At 35.6% G+C, this 24174-nt stretch overlaps 4 protein-coding genes across 5 annotated transcripts in view; 2 read left to right on the forward strand and 2 right to left on the reverse strand.

The window, feature by feature from the left end:
* The window catches only part of hdhd2 (haloacid dehalogenase-like hydrolase domain containing 2), a 5836-nt gene extending 1868 nt beyond the window's left edge, over nucleotides 1-3968 (forward strand). Inside the window, exons 4-9 of the mRNA XM_036214406.1 lie at nucleotides 81-217; nucleotides 416-500; nucleotides 695-860; nucleotides 941-991; nucleotides 1074-1137; nucleotides 3616-3968. Coding sequence (XP_036070299.1) covers nucleotides 81-217; nucleotides 416-500; nucleotides 695-860; nucleotides 941-991; nucleotides 1074-1137; nucleotides 3616-3719 — 607 coding nt within the window. The 3' untranslated portion in view covers nucleotides 3720-3968. The remainder of the gene's footprint in view (nucleotides 1-80; nucleotides 218-415; nucleotides 501-694; nucleotides 861-940; nucleotides 992-1073; nucleotides 1138-3615) is intronic.
* A 60-nt stretch (nucleotides 3969-4028) lies between these two features.
* katnal2 (katanin p60 subunit A-like 2) lies at nucleotides 4029-12187 on the reverse strand. Of its 2 annotated transcripts, XM_024299797.2 has the most exons (16): nucleotides 12024-12187; nucleotides 10702-10772; nucleotides 9946-10112; nucleotides 9828-9858; nucleotides 9672-9744; nucleotides 8889-8975; nucleotides 8081-8140; nucleotides 7905-7982; nucleotides 7450-7548; nucleotides 6150-6213; nucleotides 5945-6063; nucleotides 5778-5869; nucleotides 5578-5688; nucleotides 4672-4834; nucleotides 4476-4578; nucleotides 4029-4383 (listed from the first exon to the last, which is right to left on the reverse strand). In XM_024299797.2, exons 1-16 carry the CDS (start codon nucleotides 12072-12074, stop codon nucleotides 4247-4249), a joined length of 1506 nt encoding a protein of 501 aa, XP_024155565.1. In that variant the 5' UTR covers nucleotides 12075-12187; the 3' UTR covers nucleotides 4029-4246. The 2 variants fall into 2 exon arrangements, with proteins under 2 accessions (XP_024155565.1, XP_024155566.1); XM_024299798.2 differs by lacking the exon at nucleotides 7450-7548.
* A 277-nt stretch (nucleotides 12188-12464) lies between these two features.
* sigmar1 (sigma non-opioid intracellular receptor 1) lies at nucleotides 12465-15632 on the reverse strand. Its single transcript, XM_024257752.2, has 5 exons — nucleotides 15393-15632; nucleotides 15222-15273; nucleotides 14710-14858; nucleotides 13863-13955; nucleotides 12465-13747 (listed from the first exon to the last, which is right to left on the reverse strand). Exons 1-5 carry the CDS (start codon nucleotides 15535-15537, stop codon nucleotides 13518-13520), a joined length of 669 nt encoding a protein of 222 aa, XP_024113520.1. The 5' UTR covers nucleotides 15538-15632; the 3' UTR covers nucleotides 12465-13517.
* A 278-nt stretch (nucleotides 15633-15910) lies between these two features.
* galt (galactose-1-phosphate uridylyltransferase) overlaps nucleotides 15911-24174 on the forward strand; it is a 33781-nt gene continuing 25517 nt past the window's right edge. Inside the window, exons 1-4 of the mRNA XM_024257724.2 lie at nucleotides 15911-16065; nucleotides 17780-17949; nucleotides 18061-18136; nucleotides 18231-18279. Of these exons, the coding sequence (XP_024113492.1) occupies nucleotides 16029-16065; nucleotides 17780-17949; nucleotides 18061-18136; nucleotides 18231-18279 (332 nt within the window). The 5' untranslated portion in view covers nucleotides 15911-16028. The remainder of the gene's footprint in view (nucleotides 16066-17779; nucleotides 17950-18060; nucleotides 18137-18230; nucleotides 18280-24174) is intronic.

Genomic DNA, 24174 nt, shown 5'->3' on the forward strand with positions numbered 1-24174 from the left:
AACTTAAACTAAAGGGATTGTTTAACACTGAAATACAGGAAAAAGATGGAGTGACCAGTGCAAAAAAATCATTATCCTTTAAAAAAAAGTAAAAATAAATTTGCTTGGCAGGAGAATGAGATCTTCACATCTCTGAGTGCAGCGCGGAGCTTGATAGAGCAGAAAAATCACAGACCTCTGCTGCTGGTGGAGGACAGCGCACTGGAAGATTTTACTGGTGAACACCTGTTTTCTTTGTATATTTACCTCAAACCTTAAGTAAAAGCTCACAATCAGTTCAAATTAGTTCAATCTGACTCGACAAAAAAAACACACAAAATCATAAATGTAATTGTATGGCAGATACTCGTGAAATGTTGAAGGTAAAGGGGTTGTAATGTTTTAAAAAAATAAGCTTTTGATGCTTTCTGCACAGGCATCGACACGTCAGAACCAAACGCTGTTGTCATCGGACTCGCCCCTGAAGATTTTAACTACCAAACTCTAAATAAGGCCTTCAGGTGGGAAGTGCTTCATAGTTTTTTTCTATTTAAATGCTTAAAGATCAAGATCAACTTTTAACCCTTTAACACCACAAATAGTGTTTATATTCTTGGATTTACTGGGATTTTTTTAATTGTTAACACGATCAACGTTATTCCAGTAGATTCTGAAGGAGAAAAGTGCCGTTTTCTTATTTTCCATTTCCCTTTAGAATGATTCTGGATGGAGCTCCCCTCATCGCCATTCATAAGGCTCGCTACTACAAGCGGAAGGACGGCTTGGCCCTTGGTCCCGGGCCCTTTGTGACGGGCCTGGAGTATGCCACAGACCAAAAAGCCAGTGTAGTGGGAAAGCCCGAACAGACATTTTTTATACAGGTTTGTTATTTCTTCCCCTTGCGATAGAAATGTTCATGAGGTTATATTCCTACGTTTCTTCTAACTTTGGTTTTATTTAGGCGCTGTCTGATTTAGGATGCAGCCCCAGTGAAGCGGTCATGATAGGAGACGTAAGAGCCAAAGTGGTTTTCACTAATGAGAACTATTTAAGTGATGTAGAAATGACTCATAATAGTGTTGTGTTTTCTGTAGGATGCTAGAGATGATGTAGGTGGAGCCCAGAATGCAGGGATGTTGGGGATTCTTGTTCGATCCGGTGAGTTGATTCGTCATTCCCTTCAAGCTTATCTTGAGACTTCCCTGTGTACATCCATAGACTTCATAGGAGAACTGGACTAAGAAAAGATAGAAAATGGCTTACGTCCAGCTCCAACCATCCAAAGTCACTTTAGTTGTTTTGAGTGCTGCTACAAACGATTATTTTAATAGTCAACTAATCACCGATTATTTATTCCGATTAGTCGACTAATTGGGTCATGCATAAAGTGGATGTAAAGCACACATCTTAACCATCATTAGCTTTAAACTTACAAAAAACTAGATATATAGCAATACCTGTGATAATGCTAGTGTGAATGCTGTAAGCTGAATTTGCCAGCTGAAAATGCTAGAGCTAAAAGCTAAAAACGCTAAAATTGATAGCTCAAATTGCTGAAGCTGATAGCCAGCTAAAATATTAGTTACATGCCAAATCAGCCAAAAAAAGCCTAAATTAGCCAAAACAGCTAGTGTGTAGCTGAAATACTAGCTAAACTGCAAAACAGCCTAAAAAACAAAACAAAAAAGTATAAATTAGCCAAAATAGCTAGCATGCAGCTTTGGCTATTGGCTAAACTCCAAAGTAGCCTAAAAAACTGAAAACATCCTAAGTTAGCCAAAACAGTTATGTAGCTGAATTGTTTGCTAAACTACATAATAGTCTAAAAACTGAAAAAGCCCAAATTTGCCAGATAACTAGCATGCAGCTGAAATATTAGCTTAACTCCAAAATAGCCTAAAAAAAAACCTAAATTAGCCAAAATAGCTAGCATGTGGCTGAAATATTAGCTACCCTAAAAAACCTTAATAAATGCCAAAATAGTGCAAAAAGCTAGCATAATGCCATTATAACTTTTAACTTCACTACACTCTGACTCCATTCAATATGAAGTAGCGACTAATCGACTATTAAAGTAGTCGTCGACTATTTTAATAGTCGATTAGTCGTCGATTAGTCGACTAATCGTGGCAGCTCTAGTTGTTTTTGTGATATGGACACCTCCATGTTATGTCCGTGGCTGCAGACAGAAAAATAAATACATGCGCTAACTTTGATTAATTCCGTTTCGTTAATTTTCTAATCCTGAAGGAAGTTTTATTTTGGAAAACTGCCAGATTCTTTTCACAACATCTGTCTTGGTCACGTGACTTAAGCGGCTAGCTTCATGGCTAGCTGGGTTGCTAGCTAAAAAGATAACAAAAACCAAACAATAAAACATATTCGGAAAGTTTCTTCAGGGAGAAAAGAGTCAGTGAGGAAACTGTAGAAGAGACGGCTGTTTTCATGTAGCATGTAGCTGTCTGTTACGTGGAGACAGACTCAACTGTTTCACACACAGATAATAAAGTTGGAGACATTTACAGTGCATTTGTGTTTATATTATATTTAGAAAATAGCAGTTTTATGACGATTGAGTCATTTTATTTTTGCTTTATTCATCCATCTCACCTTAAAAGTCAGACATAACTGAAGCTAGCATCTGGTCGTCAGCCTCCACTTTGACATTAAAGGGAAAATCTTCATCACTAAGTTCAAAACAGCCGCAGACGTTTTTCAAATCAGAAAAAAATTCTACAACAGCTTTGTTTCATTGAATCTTCATTATCTGTAGTTAAAAGAATCTACTGATATATTTTAGACCAAATTCCTTAACATAACATTTTATTTTGAAAATAGTTTTTCAGAAACTGAAAGCTTAAAAATGCCAACTTCTGCTCCGTTTGGACCGGTCTGTGAAAATATTGTCCAATTTAAACTGGTCCGTCACTTAAAAAGGGTTGGAGACCAGTGTGTTAAATTATACTACAATCAAAATGAAACTAACAATAATAATAGTTACAACAACAGTTTAACAACACAGACATGTTTGAAATGGAGCAGAGTACCTGGGTATAATGAAGCCTGCCCCTAAGAAAGACAGGAAAGTACATGCTAATAATAATAATAATAAAGAAAGAAAATACTACTATTAATATAAATAATTGTATTAATATTTAAATTATGAAGGGAAGGATTCTTTTAAGTAGTGACAATGACATTTATATATTTGGTTGTTATTCTTAATCACCTCATATTTATTGTTATACATGGTAAAATTCATCATATATACTTGTATTGTACCCAGATTATATGATTGAAACTAGAATTTTTTTATTTGTTTTTGTGCAAACAGAGAACTGTTCATTGAGTCATTTGATTTGTCCGTCTATAACTTGAATGACTTGCAATAAATTAACTATATTATGACAAAAACAATAGGATTAGTGAGAACACGTAAAAAACAAAGGTAATAGCGGCTTACTTCTCTATAGGTCACTCAGTCCAGTTCTCTTGTGCAGTCAATGTGTGCACCTCAGTATTATCTCAATCTCCCATTCATTTTCACTCTGACGTAACTTAAACTTCAACATGCTTTCTACTGAAATTTCAAATGAGAAATTCTGCCTGTGTGACTTTTTTGTTTTCATTTTACAGGCAAATACAGAGAAGGAGATGAAAACAAAATCAGTCCACCCCCTCACCTGACATGTGACAGCTTCCCAGACGCCGTTGAGCACATCCTGCAGCACCTGCTCTAACTCCAACTAAGGGACAACCTGTTTGATGCCCTCATAGGGCCTTTTATTTGCACCAATTGTAAACGATGATGCATTCTGGTCACCATGAGAAAAAAGCAGATCAGTTTCTTCCCACTAAACATGTTAAAGACACGAGAATAGCCGTCCTGCTGAAGTCTGATCATTTCTAGAAATATTTAATGCTATTGGATTATATTTTTTCTTTCATCCTTTAAGTTGTATATAAGTAATAAATAAAACTAAAAGATTTGAAATTGTCATATTTTCACTGTAGGGTATTGATCAATGTAAAGACAGCTGGAAACAAAATTATATAAACATTTTTTACTTTAATTCTTTTTTTTTTTCTCACAAAATGTTTTTTCATCAGTTTTTATTACTTTCACAGCTTAAATGTCAAAGATAAAATCTTAAAAAATATCAAAAGCTAACAAAGCAATGACAGTGAATTTACAGTATGTCTTTGAAATGTTCTAAAGTGAAACCAGAGATATGTTTATCCCGTCAAAAAGAGAAGAAGCTGAGTCTCAGACAGACTGGTACTCTCTCTCAAAGGCCGTGTAGCGCTCCATCAGGCTCCGGGCTGATGGTTTGGTGTGTGCGATCACCTCCACAAAGTCCGCTGTAGTCACAGCTCCCAGCTGGATGGCGGAAATGTCAGAACCTGATGTGGAAGAAGAGCTGTTTGAGAATGATGCGCTCTAGGAGGATTGTCTGTCTGAATTTTTTTTTTTTTTTTTTTAATGAAGGCCTTACAATTCTGATGAGACTCCAGAGAGTCAAACACTGTCCGGACGAGTCTCATGGCAGCCTCTTTACACACCAGTCTGATATCAGAGCCAGAATATCCCTCCATTTGCTAGAAGACATGTCACAAAAACAACACATACGTCTAAATAAACTGAGATTTGAGGGGAAATATCTAAGAAAAACAACACAAAAAGCAGCAAACCTCAGCAAGCATTTTATAGTCTAAAGAAGTCTTTAGCTCCACCCCTCCTGTGCAGCTGAGAGGAGGCAGCCAATGGCTGATCATGGCTTGGCGAGCAGGAGAAGAGGGAAGACCCACCAGAATCCTTTTCTCTAACCGCCTTAACATCGCATGGTCCAGCTCCCTAAAATATATTTTAAAAGCAGATAAAGACAGTTATTCTTCAGTTCTTCCGTGGTAAGAAACGTTTTTTAAACAATTACTGAAAATACTGAATGTCCGTATTTCATCTCCAATGTTCAAATGCATTAAAATAAATGCGTCGCCATCAAGATCAGTGCATCAGTGTTTTGATAATTGACTGTATATGAGAACTGGACAGTGTGACCACCCCCCCACTCCCCCGCCTTCCAAACAGGAAGTACTTTCTGGCTCCAAAGTAGTCAAAACTCCATAGACATCTATAGAGAAATAAACAGCTATTACTCAGTCATTCTGTTAGTTAGAATCATCATTCTTGCTCTGGTGTCTCTTTTTAGCATTTTCTTGCTAAACAAATTTTTTTTCATGATATATTTTCTTTACAGCAAGTTATTCAAGTTAAAAAATGGCCAATCAGATTCCTCAATAATGTGGTGCCCGCTGGCCCCAAATGTTCGAAGCATTTGACTGACAGATTCTCTGACCAATCACTGCTTGCTAACGTCGTCTGGCCCCAAATGGCGAAAATTAGGTGATATCCATACCACGGAAAAATGGCAACTGAATCGACTTCAATTCTTTGAAACCCGTGGTAACAGATTTGTTTTGTCCATCTCTATTCATGTCAATGGGTTGGAGCTGAAAATAAAGTTTTTCTATGGGTGATGTCACACTAGCTCGGTCCAGTTCTCATGTACAGTCAATGATTTTAGGTAAAAGTGTTACCAAGGCAGGTTGGAAGCAGCCAGCACAAACACCAGGTCCTCAGATCTGGAAAGTCCATCCATCTGAACCAGCAGTTCCGTCTTCATCCTGCGGCTGCCCTCGTGCTCCCCCCTGACCACAATGACACTTACAGGTTGCCGCATTCACATTCGTATTTTAAGACAACTTTCCCAAAAGGCGGGATGAAAAGCAGAGCTCACCCGAAGCTACTTCCTCTCTGGCTCATCACTGACTCTAGTTCATCCAGAAAGATGGTGGACGGGGCGTGATACCTAGCCAGTTCAAACAGAACCTGCAGACACACATAATGTGTAAAAACAAGTCAAACAAACAAAGAGAACAGTTAATCTGATGGGTGATGACCTACCCTGACCAGTTTCTCTGAGTCACCTCTCCATTTGCTGACGATGCTGGAGGCTGAGATATTAAAAAAGGTTGTCCGGCACTCTGTTGCCACGGCTTTAGCCAGCAGTGTCTTGCCTGTACCTGTGTTAGATGGTTGTGGAGACACCTGCATTTGAACTGAATATTTGATATAAAGTTTTGTAGATTTTATTCTCTCGGCCTCTTACCTGGGGGTCCATAGAGGAGTAAACCCTTCCATGGAGATAAAATTCCCGTAAACAGTTGAGGATACTGCATATGATAGGGAGGAAATCATTAGGGCAACAATGGAGGAGTCTGAAATGTTCATCTTGGGTGCATGTCCACTGTGAGGGACAGTAGAAATCACATTGCATTATTATTATTTTTTTATTTCAAATCTGAACAATCCAAACAATAACAGGTAGTAACAGCCCCCCTCACTTGCCCTGTTGCCCTTTCCAGCCTTGTGGAGGTCTACAATTGTGTCTCTGGTGTCTTTGGACAGCTCTTTGGTCTTGGCCATGTTAGTACTGATTGTGCAGGGTGGACAGGTGTCTTCATGCAGCCAACGACCTCATACAGGTGCTACTAATTTAGGTTAATAAGTGGAGTGGAGGTGGACTATCTGGGTCTTGAAATACTTATTTGCAGCAGTAGTATACAAATACATTATTTTAAATAAATCATATTAGGTGATTTCCAGATATAGTTTTAGTGGACATGCACCTGAGATGAGAATCTAAGACCCCTCCACGATTTCTAAATGGGAGAACTTTCAAAATCACAGGTTGTTCACATACTGATTTGCTTCACTGCATGCTAAAAAAAATGAAACTTCACTGCATTTTAATCTACTTCCTCAGGAAATGCTTTTATTTTGTAGTAGATTAATGAGAAGCCGATCTGTGGGCAAAGAAAAGTGTCCGTCTGATAGAGAAAGCTGAATCAGAGCTGCAAATACATTGCAGCATGAATTAGAATGAATATTATTTGGCAAACAGGAGCAGCCTCAAATCATCAAACTGACCTTATCCCACAGAGAATGAGTCATAATGGAGACAAAGTTTGGAATTATAATAAGAAAAGAAGGATGGTGTTTTTCAATGAAACCGCCCAGCAGAATATATGACAAAAGGAAATTGACACATCTGTCCTCATCTTCATCTGGAAATGTCAGAAGGATGCAGACAAGCTGATTTGTTGACATTATAACCATGGGAAAGGTCTGGATGTGATGATGATAAAAGTGTGTGGATGTTGTCTATATGTAGAGGCTGTGTATACTAAATTCCACATCACACTCCATGCATTTCTATATCCATGGCTGTCTATCCATCTGTGTATGCGTGTTGTCATAAGATCTCAGATATAGATTTCATGTCAGTCTAATAGACTGGCCTGACCCTGCTGCCCTCTGTCTCTTTAAGTCTTTTAAAGGAGATGTATTCATAATCGAAGACGGGGAACTGACACCAAAATACCAGCGCACTCGTGTGGCGGCCGCACCTTAATGGGATAAACGACGGCCTCTTTGACTAATCGCTTGGCATCCTCCAGACCAATGATGTCCTCCCACCGCACGTTTGGGTTGTGCAAATAGATGTCCTTTAGGGTTGAATACACACACATACACAGACGCAAAGAATGAAGGATGCACGGGAAAGAGCACGTCCTGCTGGGATTAGGTTTGCGTAAATAGGTGTCCTTTAAAATGAAACATCAGATAAGTGATATAGATAGAAGCTGGCCCTTCATTAAGGCTTTCATTCAAAACGCAGCTCTTCACTGCCCCCTAGAGGACAAAGTTCATATCATCAGGCCAATTTTAGTATCATTTATGGTAAACAGAAATTCACATCAATAAAATAAAACAAAACTAGTACATGTTATGTGCAGTTTCACAAGAAGAAAACCTGTTTTTATGCTTTCACTGTAAACATGTTAGGGTGTTTGTACAGTACCCCACTGATGATCGCAGCCAGCTCCTTCATCTCACCACTCAAGCCCGAAAATCCACTGAGGGGTTTGAGGAGCCGCTCCTGCAACAGGAAGTCATTATAGCAATGTGTTAATTTATCATTATGATTAATTGTAATATTTCTTCAATGGGGATTCATGGGTGTCCAGGGTTTATTACCATGTGATCGGTGTCAGCTCCTCCAGAAGAATCATGAGTCACAGTTTTACCATCACTGAACTGGTCGTAAAAAAAAATAATATGATTTTTTAGTTATTTATTATGGAGCCCCTAAAGGGAAATTGAAGTAAATAAAAATGGAATTACAAAAATTAAAGTAAAACATGAAAAAAAACTAATAATTTGTTTAGTTATTTACTACAGGAGCACCTAAAAAAAACAAAAAAGTAAATTTTTCCTTCCATTTATTTCCAAAAATGGAAGTAAAAAAGAAATCTGAGAACTAACTGGTGCACAGAACATAATAACCAAAAATTTATTTTGTTTTTTTAACTTCAGTTTTTAGAAAAAAAAAATGCAGTTACTATCTGGTGCTTACAGTAGTGTTTTAGGCCCACCCATAAATAGAGAATAATAAAAAGAAATATTGCAAGTTTTTTTTCTCATAAATTTACAACTTTAAATCTCGTAAATGTACGACTTTAAAACACGTAAATTTGCAAGAAAAAAGATTTGCTGAAGTTAAAGGCCTTTTTAATGTATTTTGTTAATTGTTTGGTGGTCTACATTCAGTTTTTGTTTATAGTAGCTATGATTACACAAACATTAGCCATGTATTTTATTAAAAAAATCTGAATCCAATTACAAAATTGCACACTGGTTTCCATTGGCCATAAAATTTTACAATAAATAAATAAATATATTGTTTAAAAAAGCAAAACCACAGAGAAGTTTTAGAAAAGTAAAATCATACTTTTTTCTACTTATCATGTATTTTGGATTAATTTTTGTATAACTTTGACATTACCTTTCTGTTTGTGTCTGGTCCGGTTCTGAGAGATGAAATGCTGATACCAAGTTCTAATGAGTCTGGATCCACTGAGGTTCCGTTCTCCTAAAAAAAAAAAAAAAAAAATAAATAAATCACAGTTGAACATGATACTGAGAATACTATCCTCTCCATTTTTACTTATTCAACCCTGTAAAGTCTACTAGGCCTACATCAAGAAATTGAGAGAAAATCTTTTTCTTTTTTTTTCTTTTTTTAATGGAAACGTTTTTTTAAACCCTTTGATGAAGAGTTCACTAAAATGCTATATCATTTTTTAATGAGATGTACATAGTTATATTTATGATACGTTAAAATGTTTGCTTATAACAATGTTTGCTTGAGATGGAAAAACAATTACACAAGTGTTCAAGAAAAAAGCAGCTTATTTATTCTCAAATCTGATCTATGAATTTTTAAGATGGTGTAAATTTTGTTGTCTTTTTGGTTTTAGTTGAAGCAAGTAGTCATTTAATGAAATTAATAAAAATAGATGAGTTATTCTCACCATGAAGTTTAGAAATTTAGCTAAACTTTTCCCGTCAAAAGTGTTTCTGAGATTTCATGGAGGCAGCCATTTTGAAACGAACAGGAAGTGGAATGCTAATACACTACGAGACAGAAAACACGGAGCAAGTTCCATACAACTGGGGTTTTAGGGGAGTTTGAATTATGCTAATACAGTATGATACAATATTAGTTGTATTAAATATGGCTATATTGGGTTAATGAATGGGGTTGGCATGTTTTTGTTCCAGTTACATTGCTGGTGGTCGTCTTGGCTGTGGATGATGAAATAATTCTGGGAAGAGTCTTTAAAGCCGAGCAGGAATTCCTACAGGCAAACAAGAGTTCCAGAAAGGTTAAAATTCCTGCCTGCATGAAGATCAGGTGAATATAAGAGACGGGCCGACTCACCTCTTGCCCCCACTCTTCACATTTCTCTCGCCTTGATGGAAAAACAAACAGACACTTTATAAAACTGTATTCCCCCTGATAACTGAGCATCAATGCTGGTCTTTGTTTCAGGATGTGCCTGTTTCTGCCGATCTCTTGATGAGTTTGGGATACTTCTGGAACTTGACATAGTGATAACTCTCGAATTCCATCAGCACCATCTCCAGATCGATGTTATCACAAACCTCGAACCTCCTCAGACCTCCGTTTGTCTCCTGGTCCAAGGCCATTGCTGCAGCTGCAAAGCTGGAGAACAAACCACATCCAGGTAACAGCCATGGCAATCCAGGCTTTATTGTACACTGTTGCATGATTTCTTTATTGCAGGAGCTGATTTAGAACACATACACAACAGATGGTGCACTCATGAATAGAAATAAAAAAATAGAATAGGATCGAAATTGCTCATCTTGTAGTTGTCATAGTAACTAGTGATTTAAATGTTAAATTTTAATCCAAAACTGCAAGAAATGAGTGCAGAAAAAAAATAGTTTGACTTTTTTTTCAACTAACAGAATCTGAAGAAAAAAATATTTAGGTTTTTATGCAAAAAAAATGTATTTTTAATCATTGGCACAGCCTGAAATTAACCTTTAGACTTTTAACTGCCCACTCAACCAAACTGTAGAGCATATTTAAGATAACATATTATTTAACAGATTTATTGTGTGTTACCATCCTAGCTAATAAACATAAAAAAATGAAAATAAAAAAAATAAACGTTTTAATTGATTTTGACTTGGTTGGGTATTTAAATGGTTAATATAGGAACCTTTAATGCAACAAAGATATACAGCAAACTACTTTTTAATAGTTTGTTTAATAGATTCCTCACCCTTGCCCAAGCAAATGATGGTGGATCAATACCAAAAGGTTCTTCTTCCTCGTTTTAGTCTTCAGCTCATCCTGTTGCAAAAGAAAAAAAGTTTATTTTTTTACATATATGACTCGACAAACAGAAGAAAAGGAAAATTATTCAAAATTTCTAAAAGATCACTGGTTTTTTTTACAAATTTGGATTCAAATTTTAATCCAGGAGTCTGAAACCTGAGGCTACGGAGCCATATGCGGCTCTTTTGCTTTAAAGGAAAACAGCTAACACATTGAGTAAATAACTGGTTCATTAGTTTCAATTAATTTAGCTTTGTGTTTAGATTTTTTAAGGATAAGAAAGCTGGCAAGATATTTATTCTGCTGTCAGAGTGGTTTATTATTGAGTTTTAAGTGCATGTTCTCGTCTTCTGCTGCACAGTCTAGTTGCTGCTCAGAGGTAAAGCTCTCAAATGGATAAATATTGGTTTTCTTGCATTCTCAAAATCGAGTAAATATGATGCAGCAGGAGGTTCTGATTTTACATCAAGTTGTTTTTTTAAGGAACTTGTATCTTTTGTTGTCAAAAGTAAAAAAAAACAATTATTGTATAAAGATTTAACACTAATATATTTCAATTATTGTAATATTTTATAAATGAATGGTTAATTGGCTACAAAAGCACGTTTTATTTGTCTGTGAAGTGATACTGCGAGGCTCTCTGCGTTTTACTTAGTCAGAAACTGGATTTAGTGGCTTTTTTTTGTGTTTAAGGTGGCAGATCCCTGTTTTAACCTATTGAAATTCCAATAAAGTTCTAAGATTTGAATTTTCAAGAGACTGGAAAAAAAATTCCTTTGAGAGCATCCTCATATGAATAACTCTTAAAAGAACTGTGACACATAAAGTGAAACACCATACAGGCCATGAAATGAGGGATTCATAAAAAATGGAAAAATAAAGGATGTATACTTTGAGAATAAACTGATAGAAAAAAGACAAAAAAGACCCAATCGCATTTGGAAAGCGGGGGAAAGGGAGGGTGGTGCTGGGAGATACAACCTGCCAGCAGGGGGCGACAAATTTCTACACTGATGGAGTTTCTATGGCAACAAGAGGACGCTTGTTCATTGACAATTAACTATGTAATTCCTTTCACGTACCAAGCATTTATCTTATGTTACTTACAGAAATTGATTCTATTTATATATCATTTCAAGTTGAATACAACAGTCCAAGTTAAGTATTTGTAACATTCAGGACTTTTTCAACTCTTGCTAGCTTAAGTTTGCTAGCCTAACACAACAAGCCTAAATCCGTAACAAACAAACCACCGCGATTACTCACCGCCTCCCGAGTTTGATGGGCGATTTTAATGGACTGATAAGAAAGCTCCATCGTGGTTGTGAAGCCTGTTAAGGCTGTCTCATCAAGCCAGCACTGTTCGGTTGTTTTCAGCTGTGCGCGTTTGTTTATGGGCTTGTCCCCTCTGGGCTTCCGTACACATATGCAGACCGGAAATGATTGAGTTTGTCAGATTCCAGATTTTTATTCGCTTGACCTAAATACGTTTTTCCTAATTTAAATATCTTGTGAGAAGACCTTAATACTTTAGACGTTACACTTATGTAGAAAAACCCACTTAAACATAAAAAAGTAAGACAGAATACTTTAAGTTTATTTTGTTATATACCATCATCAAACTGAAAATGTTTCAATATGGCCTGAAGAAGTTCTCACTTAGTGCAATATATATATATGTCAGAAAAAAAAACAAATTAGACTTCATACCAAGAAAAAAACAAACATTTATTTTTGGCATTGTCAGTTTTCAATCATTATCAATCACATAGAGTATCATCTCCATCGTTAAACAGTTACAGTGTCCTTAAGAGATCAATAGAAAAAAAGGGATATTAACCATTAATATAGCAGCAGTTTTTTGTTTGAACGATAAAAAGTAAAACAGTTAAATTACATTTGCAAAACAGTGAAATGTGGACAGATAGACCATCGTTCTCCTTATCCATCTTAGAGTCAACAGGTGCAAAAATTCACTTAAAAAAAAAAAAACAAAAAAAAACAACAAGTTATTCGTGTCAATCTTCAGCTTCCCACCACTGATTCTTAATTAGACGTACCATTCTGTAGAATACTGAATCAATCAGCACAGGTTTATAGTGATTCTCCCATCTCTCCTCCAAACATGAACTGCACATCAATATAACAGTAAAAAAAAAAAAAAAAAATGCTGGTTTCTACTTGAATTTGGAAGGATATTATCAGACTTTAAAGTCAAACTTAAGACTTTTGTTAATGAAGAAACTTTTAACAGTAAAAAAACACACTTGTGAATGCTGGTTTTTGCAGGTAATTTTAGATTTTCATTTAAACATATATATTTTTGGACTTTGATAGATTCCTCATTTCCAAATAATTGTTATGAACAAAGATCTAATATAAAAATGCTTTTCAAAACAAGTTAGTTTATAAAGCCATGTCATAGACAGATCCTGAAATGATACACATATGTATATTTATTTAAGGACTGAAATTAGCCTGAGCTCCCATACATTTAGTGAACAGGAAGTGATGCGGAGACTTCCTGTCTCTCTGCGCAGTGAGATGGAATCACCATAAAGTGTTTCATGGACGTTTTGAATATATCTTAAACTGAATTAAGTTTGATCAAATACAAACTCCAAAAAGAAATTATGTACATGATAGAACTTTTTTTGGATTAAATTTACATGCTAGTGCAATCTGGATATTCAAAAAATGCTGAGTTGTAGGCAACTCAGATGTCAGAATTTATTTACTCGGAACCATGTTTTGATGTCCTCAGAAAACTCCAGCTTCTGTAAGCAGCGTGCCGGCCTCCATCACAAGAGCCTTCACGTACACACGTACAACGTAGAACATGGTCAGGAAGTCTTGCGTGCTGAACAGGCTGTCTGCAAAAGCAAAGCCCAGCGTGGAGGGGATGAACCCTTTGCCATACTCCACCATCCAGGTCCCAGCAGTCCACTGCACGGCGGTGGCGTCCCCCACTTTATGAACAATGGTGTCACCTGTTGAGAGAGAAGGAAAAACAACGACATCCTGGTCAGGTGTTTTATTTAAATATTTATTTTAGGTCAGATAAATGTGTTAGATTGTTGCATATAAAATGTAATAAAACAGTACCAGGATAGTAAATTTCACTTTTGGTGGTTCCTTCCTTCCACTGCCTGAACGTGCCTGAGATGATGGTGTCAGAAATCTCAACAAAGTATCGTCCTGAATAGAGCCGATGATAAAAACAAAAATAGAAGACACATATTTCAAATAAATCAAATGCATTAAAGTGAACACATGACAATCAGTAATTCAGAGGGTTCATTTTTAAAGAAAACTTCTTTGTTTGACACAAAGACATGTATAAGTTGTGTTCTTACTGGTCTCATTCAGTCTTTCTAATTAATTAACTGTTTAATTTAATAATGTTAAAACAAAATCTTTGCTAGATAAGGTCAAATTAGAATTATCTTACAGTGGATGACAGACCAGATTGTAAATTGTAAATTTGAAAGTTTTTCAGTTCCATCCATCTTTGCTTCTAGTATTAAATTTACAGTTGTGATTCAGACTCTTTGTTTTCTGACATCACTACAACCTCTATCACTCGATGTCCTCGAGGCCCGGTACCCAATAGCTCCACCCCCAAATAAAATTAGGCTCAACACCTGAAAACATAAATTCTAAATTGAAACGGTACAATAAAGACTGAAACCGAAGAACGAGAGAAACGTACAAACAAAAGTTGAAAATACAAAACGGCAGACGTTACATGTTTTCATTTGTTAACAGTTTTAGTTTTAAAGTTTCAAATATTCTTTTATTTTCCAAAATTGTAATATTTCTTTCAAGTTTACAGTGTGTAAATTTGAGTTTAAAACTGTTATTATGTTTTTAACTGAATTTTTCAAATTAAAATCTGTTTTTCACACTCACTTTAACCTGATCCTGACTTGAGTCCATACTGCTTTTTTACCTGAGTGTCCGCTTGTGTCTACTGCAGTGCCGAACAGCAGCAGGTACTCTGTCAAAGAGGCGTGGAGGAGACACATGGAGCCCATCCAGCCTCCTGCATTCACAAAAATCCACTGCAGGTCTTCATCGGGCAGAATACGGCCGGGATACCTAGAGTTCAGAAACACCTGAGATGTTACCTGTTACAGCAAGTTTACATTAAGAGCTGAAATATTGTATTTATTTTAGTATTTTATTTTATTGTCAATTAATTTTTGATTTTTAAATAAAAAGAACTCACTCAACACAAAAAAACATATTAAAGAAGGATTACAACATTAATTAAAAAAGGGAAACCAATTATTAAAAACACATTCAGATTTTAGAAGTCAAAACCAAATTCCAGGAACCCAAATTTAATAAAGATAATTTAAAAGAGAAAACTTATTTTATTATAATTAATAAATAGTAAACACGATCAGTGACTTAACGAGCAAATAGACAGATTAGATTTGTGCAACAAGTCACTGTTACCTTTTCCTGAGCTCCACTACTACTTTGGTGAAGGCGTGTTCATGGTCTTGCCCTAAAAAAAAAACATAAATAGCACCAAAAAAATCACAAAGGTCAGCATACATTTTATGTAACCCGATTTAGACGCCTTTTTAAAATGACGGGTGAAGCGTGGTTTATGATCGGACTCGCCTGCGTACTGTTTGACCAACTTGGCGATATCTTCTTTATTAAAAACATACTCCTTGGTGGCCATCCAGTTCCGAAGCGACACCACAACCAGGACGGCGACTGAGGCGAACACGAGCAGCTTAAAAATGGCTTTAATAAAAGACATGGTGGCACAAACAGCTGCAAATCCCGCTACATGTGTGTGAAGGCTGCTCCATAAGGAACGAAAATGGAAAGCCTCCTTCCTTGTCACGTGGTAGCAGGAAGTTTTCATCTTAGCCAATCAGAGGCTGAGTTTGTCGTTTGGCGAAGTGGTGAGGGTGAGTTGCCAGCACATGATTAAAACCCCCTCTGAGTTCATTGTTTTCAAACTAGTTGAAAACGCATACATACTTTAATAGTTCATAAAATAGTTATTTTTAATTACAATATGATATGATATTTATACGTGTATTTGAATGTATTGCTATTTTTAATTATTTTTAGCGTTTCAGGAAATTAAAAATTGTTTCGAAATGGCACTTTTAGCTCGTCCGACAGACAACAGGAAGTAAGACGAGGGTCGAAGTGGGCGGACTCCATTCATACAGTCCAGGTTCTGAAAAAGGGTTCAGTGCTCCACCGAACATTATAGACTTTTCTTCAGCTGCTTAAACCATGAGCGGCGAACGAGACGTGAGTTTCGACCCAAAAGGTGTGTAAACTGAAATAAAACAACACTTGAGGGGGGTAAAACGAAACGAGGCATTCTCTGTTTAGGCTCTTTTAAGGTCGACTAACTCCCTTCAACCTGCTGCATATTATGTTGAGAAACTGAGAAGAAGAGAACCAATAAGAACGACTTTATTATCCAATTCAATAAAGGTAGACCATTCAAATGTCAACTAAATGATTATTCACATTCAATAAAAGTAACCAAATCCAAAGGAAAAATGTCATAAGGCATTTTTGTTTGTTAGTATTATGAATTAATGGTCAAGCTAATTTGTTAGCTTCTGTTTTTTAATCCCCCAACAGCTCTACAGTCTCGTGATTTTAGTTTCTGCTGGTTTTATTTGCTGCTTCTGCAGCTTTTTGTTCCTGCTGTCCGAGAAAATCACACTAAGCTGTTTCTTTGAGCCATTTTATGATAAATACAGGCCTTTTTCAAACAAATTTGAAATGATAAGTGAGATTTTACATTTTCTCAATGCAAAGTTCTATTGAACCTTCAACGCTTTTTGGGGGGGGGTATTTAAACAAAACATAAACGCAAAATAATTACATTTTTTTCAAAATATGAACTACTCTGGAGCCACATGCAGCATTTTTTGACTCTTTGGGTTACAATATGCTATCAATTTGAACAAATATTAACTTAATTAAGCATATATTTGAATTTATGCTGCACAGCAGTGTCTAGTCATTGCTCAGTGGCAAGTTCTTAAAGTATATAATTGCATTTACATGTAGGGCTATAAATTATAAAAAAAATCTGGATTCTACACCAGTGTTGAAATGTTTATTTTTGATTGTAAAAGGAGAGAAAGAATGATGATTTACCAAAGCCATATTGATAAAAAAATATCATCATTTGTCTTTATTTTCTTGGATTTTTAAATTTGCTGCAGCAGGAGGATCTTATTTGAGACAAGGTGTATTTTATTTTGAAAGGAATTTGTCGGCTTCTGTCAAAAGTAGACATTAAAGTTATTATTAATAGAGACACTGTTCACGATTTAATCATTGTGAACATTTTTAAGTTAAATTTTATAAATGAATGGCTTAATGAATAAAACAAACATAAATTAAGTGTATTTTTCTAAAAGATTAAGGTTTTGGTCAGTAAGAAACTGGGCTGACCCCTGGAAGGAAGTCATGCGAACAGAGGTTTGCATGATTTCTTTCCAAAATAAAAGACTCTGAACAACATACTACATAGCAGCAAAGATAGAGATTAAAAATTAAAAAAGGAAGTAATTTTACTGTTTTGGGGGCATCTTAGACTAAAACTATGTTAATATTACTTACAAAATTAAATCAAAGCTAATTAAATGACTCTTTACTATTTTTTTAATCACAAAACACATTTAAAATAGAAAATCTGCCTTATAATCTAGTGATTCTGGTTGTGCTCCAATTGAGTTTCTGTGGTACATGGCGCTCAAAAATCTGTCACAATGTTTTTTTAGTTTGATTTGTGATAATTTTTGTCTTTCAGCTGTTTGTGAATGAGTTAAATCAAGTGAGTTACTTTACTAATTATCTGCTTTTTAATTTACAGTTGATTTTAAAGCTAAAAACTATTTTTTTTTTAACTAAAGAGCCACAGTGGAGCAGTAAAAGAGTTATGTGTGGCTCCGGAGCCGCAGGTTGGAGACTCCTGTTCTGCTGCATGCCGATGTTAAAACATGTCTTATGACCAACAGAGCACCAGCATTTGCGGTACAACCCGCTGCGGGATAGCTGGGTCCTGGTGTCGGCCCACCGCATGAAGAGACCGTGGGCTGGACAGGTGGAAAAACCTCCAGAGGAGCACATACCCAGATATGACCCCAAGAACCCACTCTGTCCCGGAAATACACGAGCAAACGGGAAGGTAATGTATGGGCTCATCCCTTTATCCAGATTTCTACCCTTTTTTTCATTACCAAGTGAAGAACATGTTTGAACATGGTTGCTTGATATCTTTTCCCCATTTTTCCTCCAGGTAAATCCTGACTATGACAGTACTTTCTTGTTTGAAAATGACTTTCCTGCTCTTCAACCAGATGCCCCAGATCCAGGTGAGTTCCTGACCTGATTAAAATGTGTTTACTCCTTCAACTGCTTCTTAAAATAAAACGAGAGAAAAAAAACACACAGTTGTTGTGTTCTCAGGTGTGGATCAACATCCATTATTTCAGACTCGTGCAGCCAGAGGAATCTGGTAAGTATAAACAATGTCTTATACGTGATCAGTTGAATTAGTTTCAGAGAGCTCTCTAAATTTTTTATTCAATCTTTTGTTTTTCTAACAACTTTAAAATTATATTTTCCCAAACCATCCGTTACAGCACGTGTCAAAGTCAAGGCCCGGGGGCCGGATCCGGCCCCCCCAGATCATTTCATTTTACTGTTATTAATGGCCCGATATTATCTTGCACTCATTTTTAACTTGTATAATTTTGACAAAATATATTTGTATGGGGAGTAAAATATTGGATGTTATTTCAAGTTTAGGTTGATTTATTCTGGAATAATATCCCTGCCTTTTAAAAAGTTAGGGTTTTAAAGTTTCAAAATTTGGTATTATGCTAGCTTTTTATGCAATTTTGGAGTTTAGCTAATATTTCAGCTAAATGCTTGCTGTTTTGAGTAATTTAGGTTATTCTTTTAAGTTTTATAGGCTGTTTTGGAGCTAGGCTACTATTTACATGCTAACTGTTTTGGCTAATTTAAGCTTTTTTTTTTCTTTTTTTTTAGGATATTTTGAAGTTTAGCTATTTTTTTCAGCTACATGCTAAATGTTTAGGTTTTTAGGCCAATTTGGCCTTTAGCTAATATTTTAGCTGGCTATCAACTTCAGAGTTTTCAGTTATCAATTTCAACATTTTGCTGATATCTTGTGTATTCAGCATATTTGACAAATAAAGCTGACTTGACTTGATCTTCAGTTATCAACACTTGCATCTTCAGCAGCCAAATTTAGCTTACAGCATTCACACTACCATTATCACAGGTAATGACGCTGAATGCTCAACATCAGTTTGATAAAAGAAAATTACTGAAGCATCAAGCCACAGACAACAAATAACAAGACTAGAAGCCACAGCTTTGGTCCTAAAATGGAAATGAATGCATAAAATGAGATATAGACTGAGAAACTCTATTTTATTTTTCACATGAATGGCCTTAAAAGGTATTGAAAAGTCTTACAATTAAAGTGAAGTAACTTGCTTTTGTGAATTCCAAAAAATGTTTTCTTTAAAGTTTCAGTTAGCTTTTAGATGTTTTTTCTTCCTTTAATTTGGCAGAGCATGCCAGTGTTCTCACCGGAAATTGGGAATAAAATCTCAATGTGTAGTTCCTTTGGACCACCAGCAGGTGGGGATGTTACTTCATTTTAAGGGTTTTAGAAAAAAAGAAGAGGGTCTTTTTTTGTCTTTTTAAGTACATTTTGTGATATTTTAAAAGTCAACGTTCTATTCTAAAATAATTGACCACTGGATTTGATTGGGAGACAGAAGAGCCCCCAGGAATCTTTTTTCTTTGAAAACATTTATATCATTGAACCCTGAAATAAAACCCACCAGGAGTAATTTCAAACAATTAAAGATAGCAGATAAAGATAGCAGATCTGTGCTCATAGAGTTTCTCTTTCAACCCTCACATCCTATTGTTTTTTTTTGACAGTTGAGGATTTCTGAGTAAATTCCAGTGACTAGAAGCAGCAGAAAAACCTCCTCACACTTTTCATCTTGTGGAGAAGTCACTGTAGATAAAGTTCTGGAGCAATCCAGGATTCTGGGAATACTTGTGCGATTCAGCCTGACAAGCAGAGTTACAACTGAATAATAGATTAAATCAAAACTGTGTGCCGGCTGAAGACTGAACTAAGGCTTTACCTCCCGTGTGCTGGCAGATGTGGGAGCTGTCAGGTGCTCGCCGCACACACTCGCAGCAAAGAACCGAAGCGGCGCTGACTGACGTGTTACGCCCGCTTTGTGTTGATTCTTCCATGTCAATGTGTTTTTCTTCTTGGCTGATGCACTGTAACTGTGCCAGAGACTTTTTGTATCAAAACATCTGTTTGAACGGGCTTTTGTCACCACATTTCATACCACTGTTGTGAGCTTTTGGGTCTGCTTTATGCATTATACACACAGAAACATTCAGACAAACCAATTAGAGAGGGGAGCCACACAGGAAGCAGAATTTTTAGGGATCTAAAAGTGCAAATCATTCTTTCTCAAAGATAAATACTATAGCAAAAAAATCTTAATATTGTTGTTTCCCTGCCCCAAATAATAGATTTACTGTCATCGTTTTTAAAGAAGCCCAATCATTTAAAACACAATTCTTAGAAAAAAAAATAAAAAAAACCAATATTCTTTTATGAAAAAATTCACTCACAACTAAAAAATCCAAAAGAACATTTTTTTTGTTAAAAGCATTCAAGTGAAGTTAATTAAAACAGAACTTCATATCTCACAGTCTTGTCCAGGTGTGTAACTGAAATGTCATATTTTTTTGTTAAATAGCTTCCAACAATGGTAGCTATTCTAAAATGTATAAAATAAGTAAGAGATAATGCTAGAAAAGTATGCATTATAAAACATTGAGACACGTCGTGGAAGCCTGAGCCGTTCTCTAGTAATGTTAATGCGTTTTTACATTTCAGTTAATAGAAATAGTTCCACCCTTGTTAAAGTTATACATACAATAATCATAATAGTTAACTGTATTCTTTAATTAATTCTTGTATTTGTTATTGTATATTAGTCACATTAGAAATGTATAGAAATAGAACGGTTTCAGGTGAACAAAGTAGTCTCAGTTTTTGCTTTCTCGTCATTTCTATGGTTTTATTGAAGTCTAAATAATTACGATAATTTTACAAGTTGCTCAGCACAAGAAGGATTAATTCAGATAAAATTTAAATAAAAGCCAGTAAAATGACAGGAAGGTCTCAAATTCTTTTGCTACCTCCATATGTGCACAGAAAAAAACATTTTGTTCCTTTTGTTTTGGTTCTCATTTATGCTTTAATAAAAAATTACTTCAGTTTAAACACTAAAATCAAGTCTTAAAAGAAAAACTTTAAAAAAGAAAGTCACACAGAATGAGTGCTTGGAATTCTCTGTATCATAGCTCTAGTTTGTTGTTTTTAGCTGGAGGTCTGATCCAAACACAGTGACAGCTGCCAGCTCTGTTATATTCTGCTCATAAACAATTCATATATACGACCATTCAGTTTTGCTCAGAGCATAAACACCAAAGTCGTCTTCAATTATTGATCTTGTGCTCACTGTTTGTGTCCTACAAGTCTCTGAATGTCAATAGAAATTTTGCTTCTCTTGCTTTTGACAGTTTCTTATTTGTCCTGCTGCTGTGTGGAAGCCTGGAAGCAAACAATGCATTAACAGTGTTTTCCCAGCATCACAGACGTACAGTAAGGAGACATATTGAAGCAGCACACATTACGAAGCAGTGGAACTACTGCTGTCCACACTTTCTGATGGTCACACTCGTTCTACTCTATAACAAAAAGAAACAAAGCTTCAGATGTTGAATTTCTGATTAAAAAAGTAAGTCTATTTAAACACTTGTTTTGATACCATAAAGTTTTGTTGTTTTAAACAGAGTCCTTTTGTAATGTTTCAATAGAGAAACGTTAAAATCCAATTTACCATCAGCCCTTTGCTCACACTCTCTCCTGCTCACTTATAGCACCTCACAACCCCAAGCTAATATTAGCATCACGAGAAAACAATGAGCAATACCAGAGTTATCCATCCGTACAGTTCTGAGCCGGATGGCAGCTCAGACAAGGACATTGAAGACGTTAATGGATCAATTTGTTTGTAAGTGGATGCATCAGAATTGTAGCAGAGAAGTGAGACTTTGGCAGTTCCTATGTCACAAATCCAAGCTTTTTTCAACCCTTGGGTTTTAATCTGCCTCAGATCCAACACGATTTGAATAAACAGATACTCAAAAATGCTGTTTTAATCCTAAATTATTACAAAATATATTTTATATTTGTCTGCCATAGTGTGAAAACACCAAAAACACGATTTTCGTTGTACAGTATTGCATATTTAAAACTCATTGTAAATAACTTGATCCATGTTTTCTGCCCTGTAGTTCATCTTTATTCCACTAGAGGCAGTAGACAGGCTTTTCCTGCTCATTTCAAAATGGCTCCTTCCATGAAATCTCAAACGTTTTTGGCGGGAAAAAGTTTAGCTAATTTTCAAAACTTTACAGAGAGAAAAACTGATCTGTTGTTATTTATTTTTTAATGTCTGCTTGCTGTATTGAAAAAAATGCTGAATTTGTTAATAATATTTACAGCTAAACCATGTATCAAGTTTCATACAAGGGGTAAATAAAGTTTTTTTATTTCTTGATTGCTTGGGCCAATGTCTTTGCATTTTAAGCTGACATTTTTGTGAGCAAAAACTTACCAAATCACCCAACATATCATAATTGATTTTATCTATATCTTATAAAAAATTAAAACAGTATTGCAACATTTTTATGTTGTGGATTTCATCAAAGGGTTAAAAATAATTTCTTGGTACCATAAAAGATAAAAATCTGTCAATTATTTGATGTAGTGGCCTTAACATGGTCAAGTGTGAACTTTTTACTCTGCTAGTTTAGTTAAAACAAGAAACCTTTTGATTTTTTTTTTTTTTTTTTTTTCAATTTTGGAATTGGTTTATTTCAACAGCCACAACAAATACTAAAGAAGACAAAACAAATATTTTATCTATACACAGGTATATCGAACTTAGGATAAGAAATAATTAGTAAAAAATAAATCAATAAAAGTAAAAGAATATAATTTAAAATTGTCTCAATAACATTTTAATTGTCAATTACTTTCAGATTTGACTTAAACATTTGTAAAATATTACCTTTGTGAAAAGGAACAGTTGGTTTTAGCTTTATTTGAATTTGGCACTGATTGACCTGCAGTTTAAATGTGCAACTAATTGTGATTATGTAATTACACGGAAAAAAACAAAACAATTATTGATAGACATTTTGATCTTTTAGTTTCTTCTGAACACAACTACCACGTAATAACAAACCAAAAACACAAAAAGTGGGCTAAAAGTACAATTGCAGAAATATATATAGCAGACCGTCTGTTAAAAATGCAGAAGAATGATTTCTTTTCATACCAAAAGCATCACTATTACAGGTAATAATTCAGCCAGTCCAAAAAGATGAAAGACACGTTTTGTAGCATGAAAGGCATCATAGGTATAATTTATTGATCAGACCAAGAGCAAGCACAGCAGAAAATAAAAGAAAAAAGTAAATAATAGACATGCTCAAATAAAAAAAAAAAAAAACAGCATCTTGAAATGAAAAGAAACATGTAAAAACCTCACAGTCACTCAGATTTCACTCCTGCTAGCTGCTCTTGTCAGCCTCAGTTTTTTTTTTTTTTGGCAGACTTCATATGAAATTTTTCACAAACATCGTCTCGTCTCTGCTTTTGTGAATTTCCGAGGTGACTTGTTGCCGATATTTTGTAGATTCCAACAAAGTGGCAACTTAATAGTCACAGCTGCTGCATGCATACATGCATCCAATCGGGGACTCAAACCCTCCATTTCACCCACAGTTCGGTTGGAGGGTCGAGTGGGTAGTTATAAGATTAAATATTAATGAGTTGTCTGTTTAAAATAAATGAGGTGGCATTTTATAAAAGACACACTTGCCCTTTCAGGCAGTTTTTTTCTTCTTGCCCTTAAAAAAAAGCTCAGGTCTGCCCGTAAGCTCGTGCAGCATCTCGTCTAGGATTCTAGTGCTGCTCACCTTTACACAGAAATCGCAGATGTTGTTCCTGGAATTCTAAGTTTGGGGCTCCAATTACCACTGGGACTACCTTTTTCTTCACCTTTCATATCTTTTTTTCCCACCTTCTATCAACCTTTCATATTTCTCAAGCTTCTCATGCTCCTTCTCCCTGATGTTGCTATCTCTCAGGGTTCCTCCGTATGAGCTCTGACCTTCTCTCGTGTCCATAATGCCCACTTCATCATCACTAGTTTGAAAGTTTTTGCTTAAAATTCTCAAAAAACCTTGGTGGGAGCTTTCC

This window comes from Oryzias melastigma, linkage group LG12 (assembly GCF_002922805.2).
Source record: "Oryzias melastigma strain HK-1 linkage group LG12, ASM292280v2, whole genome shotgun sequence".
In the NCBI taxonomy this organism is placed as follows: Eukaryota; Metazoa; Chordata; class Actinopteri; order Beloniformes; family Adrianichthyidae; genus Oryzias; species Oryzias melastigma.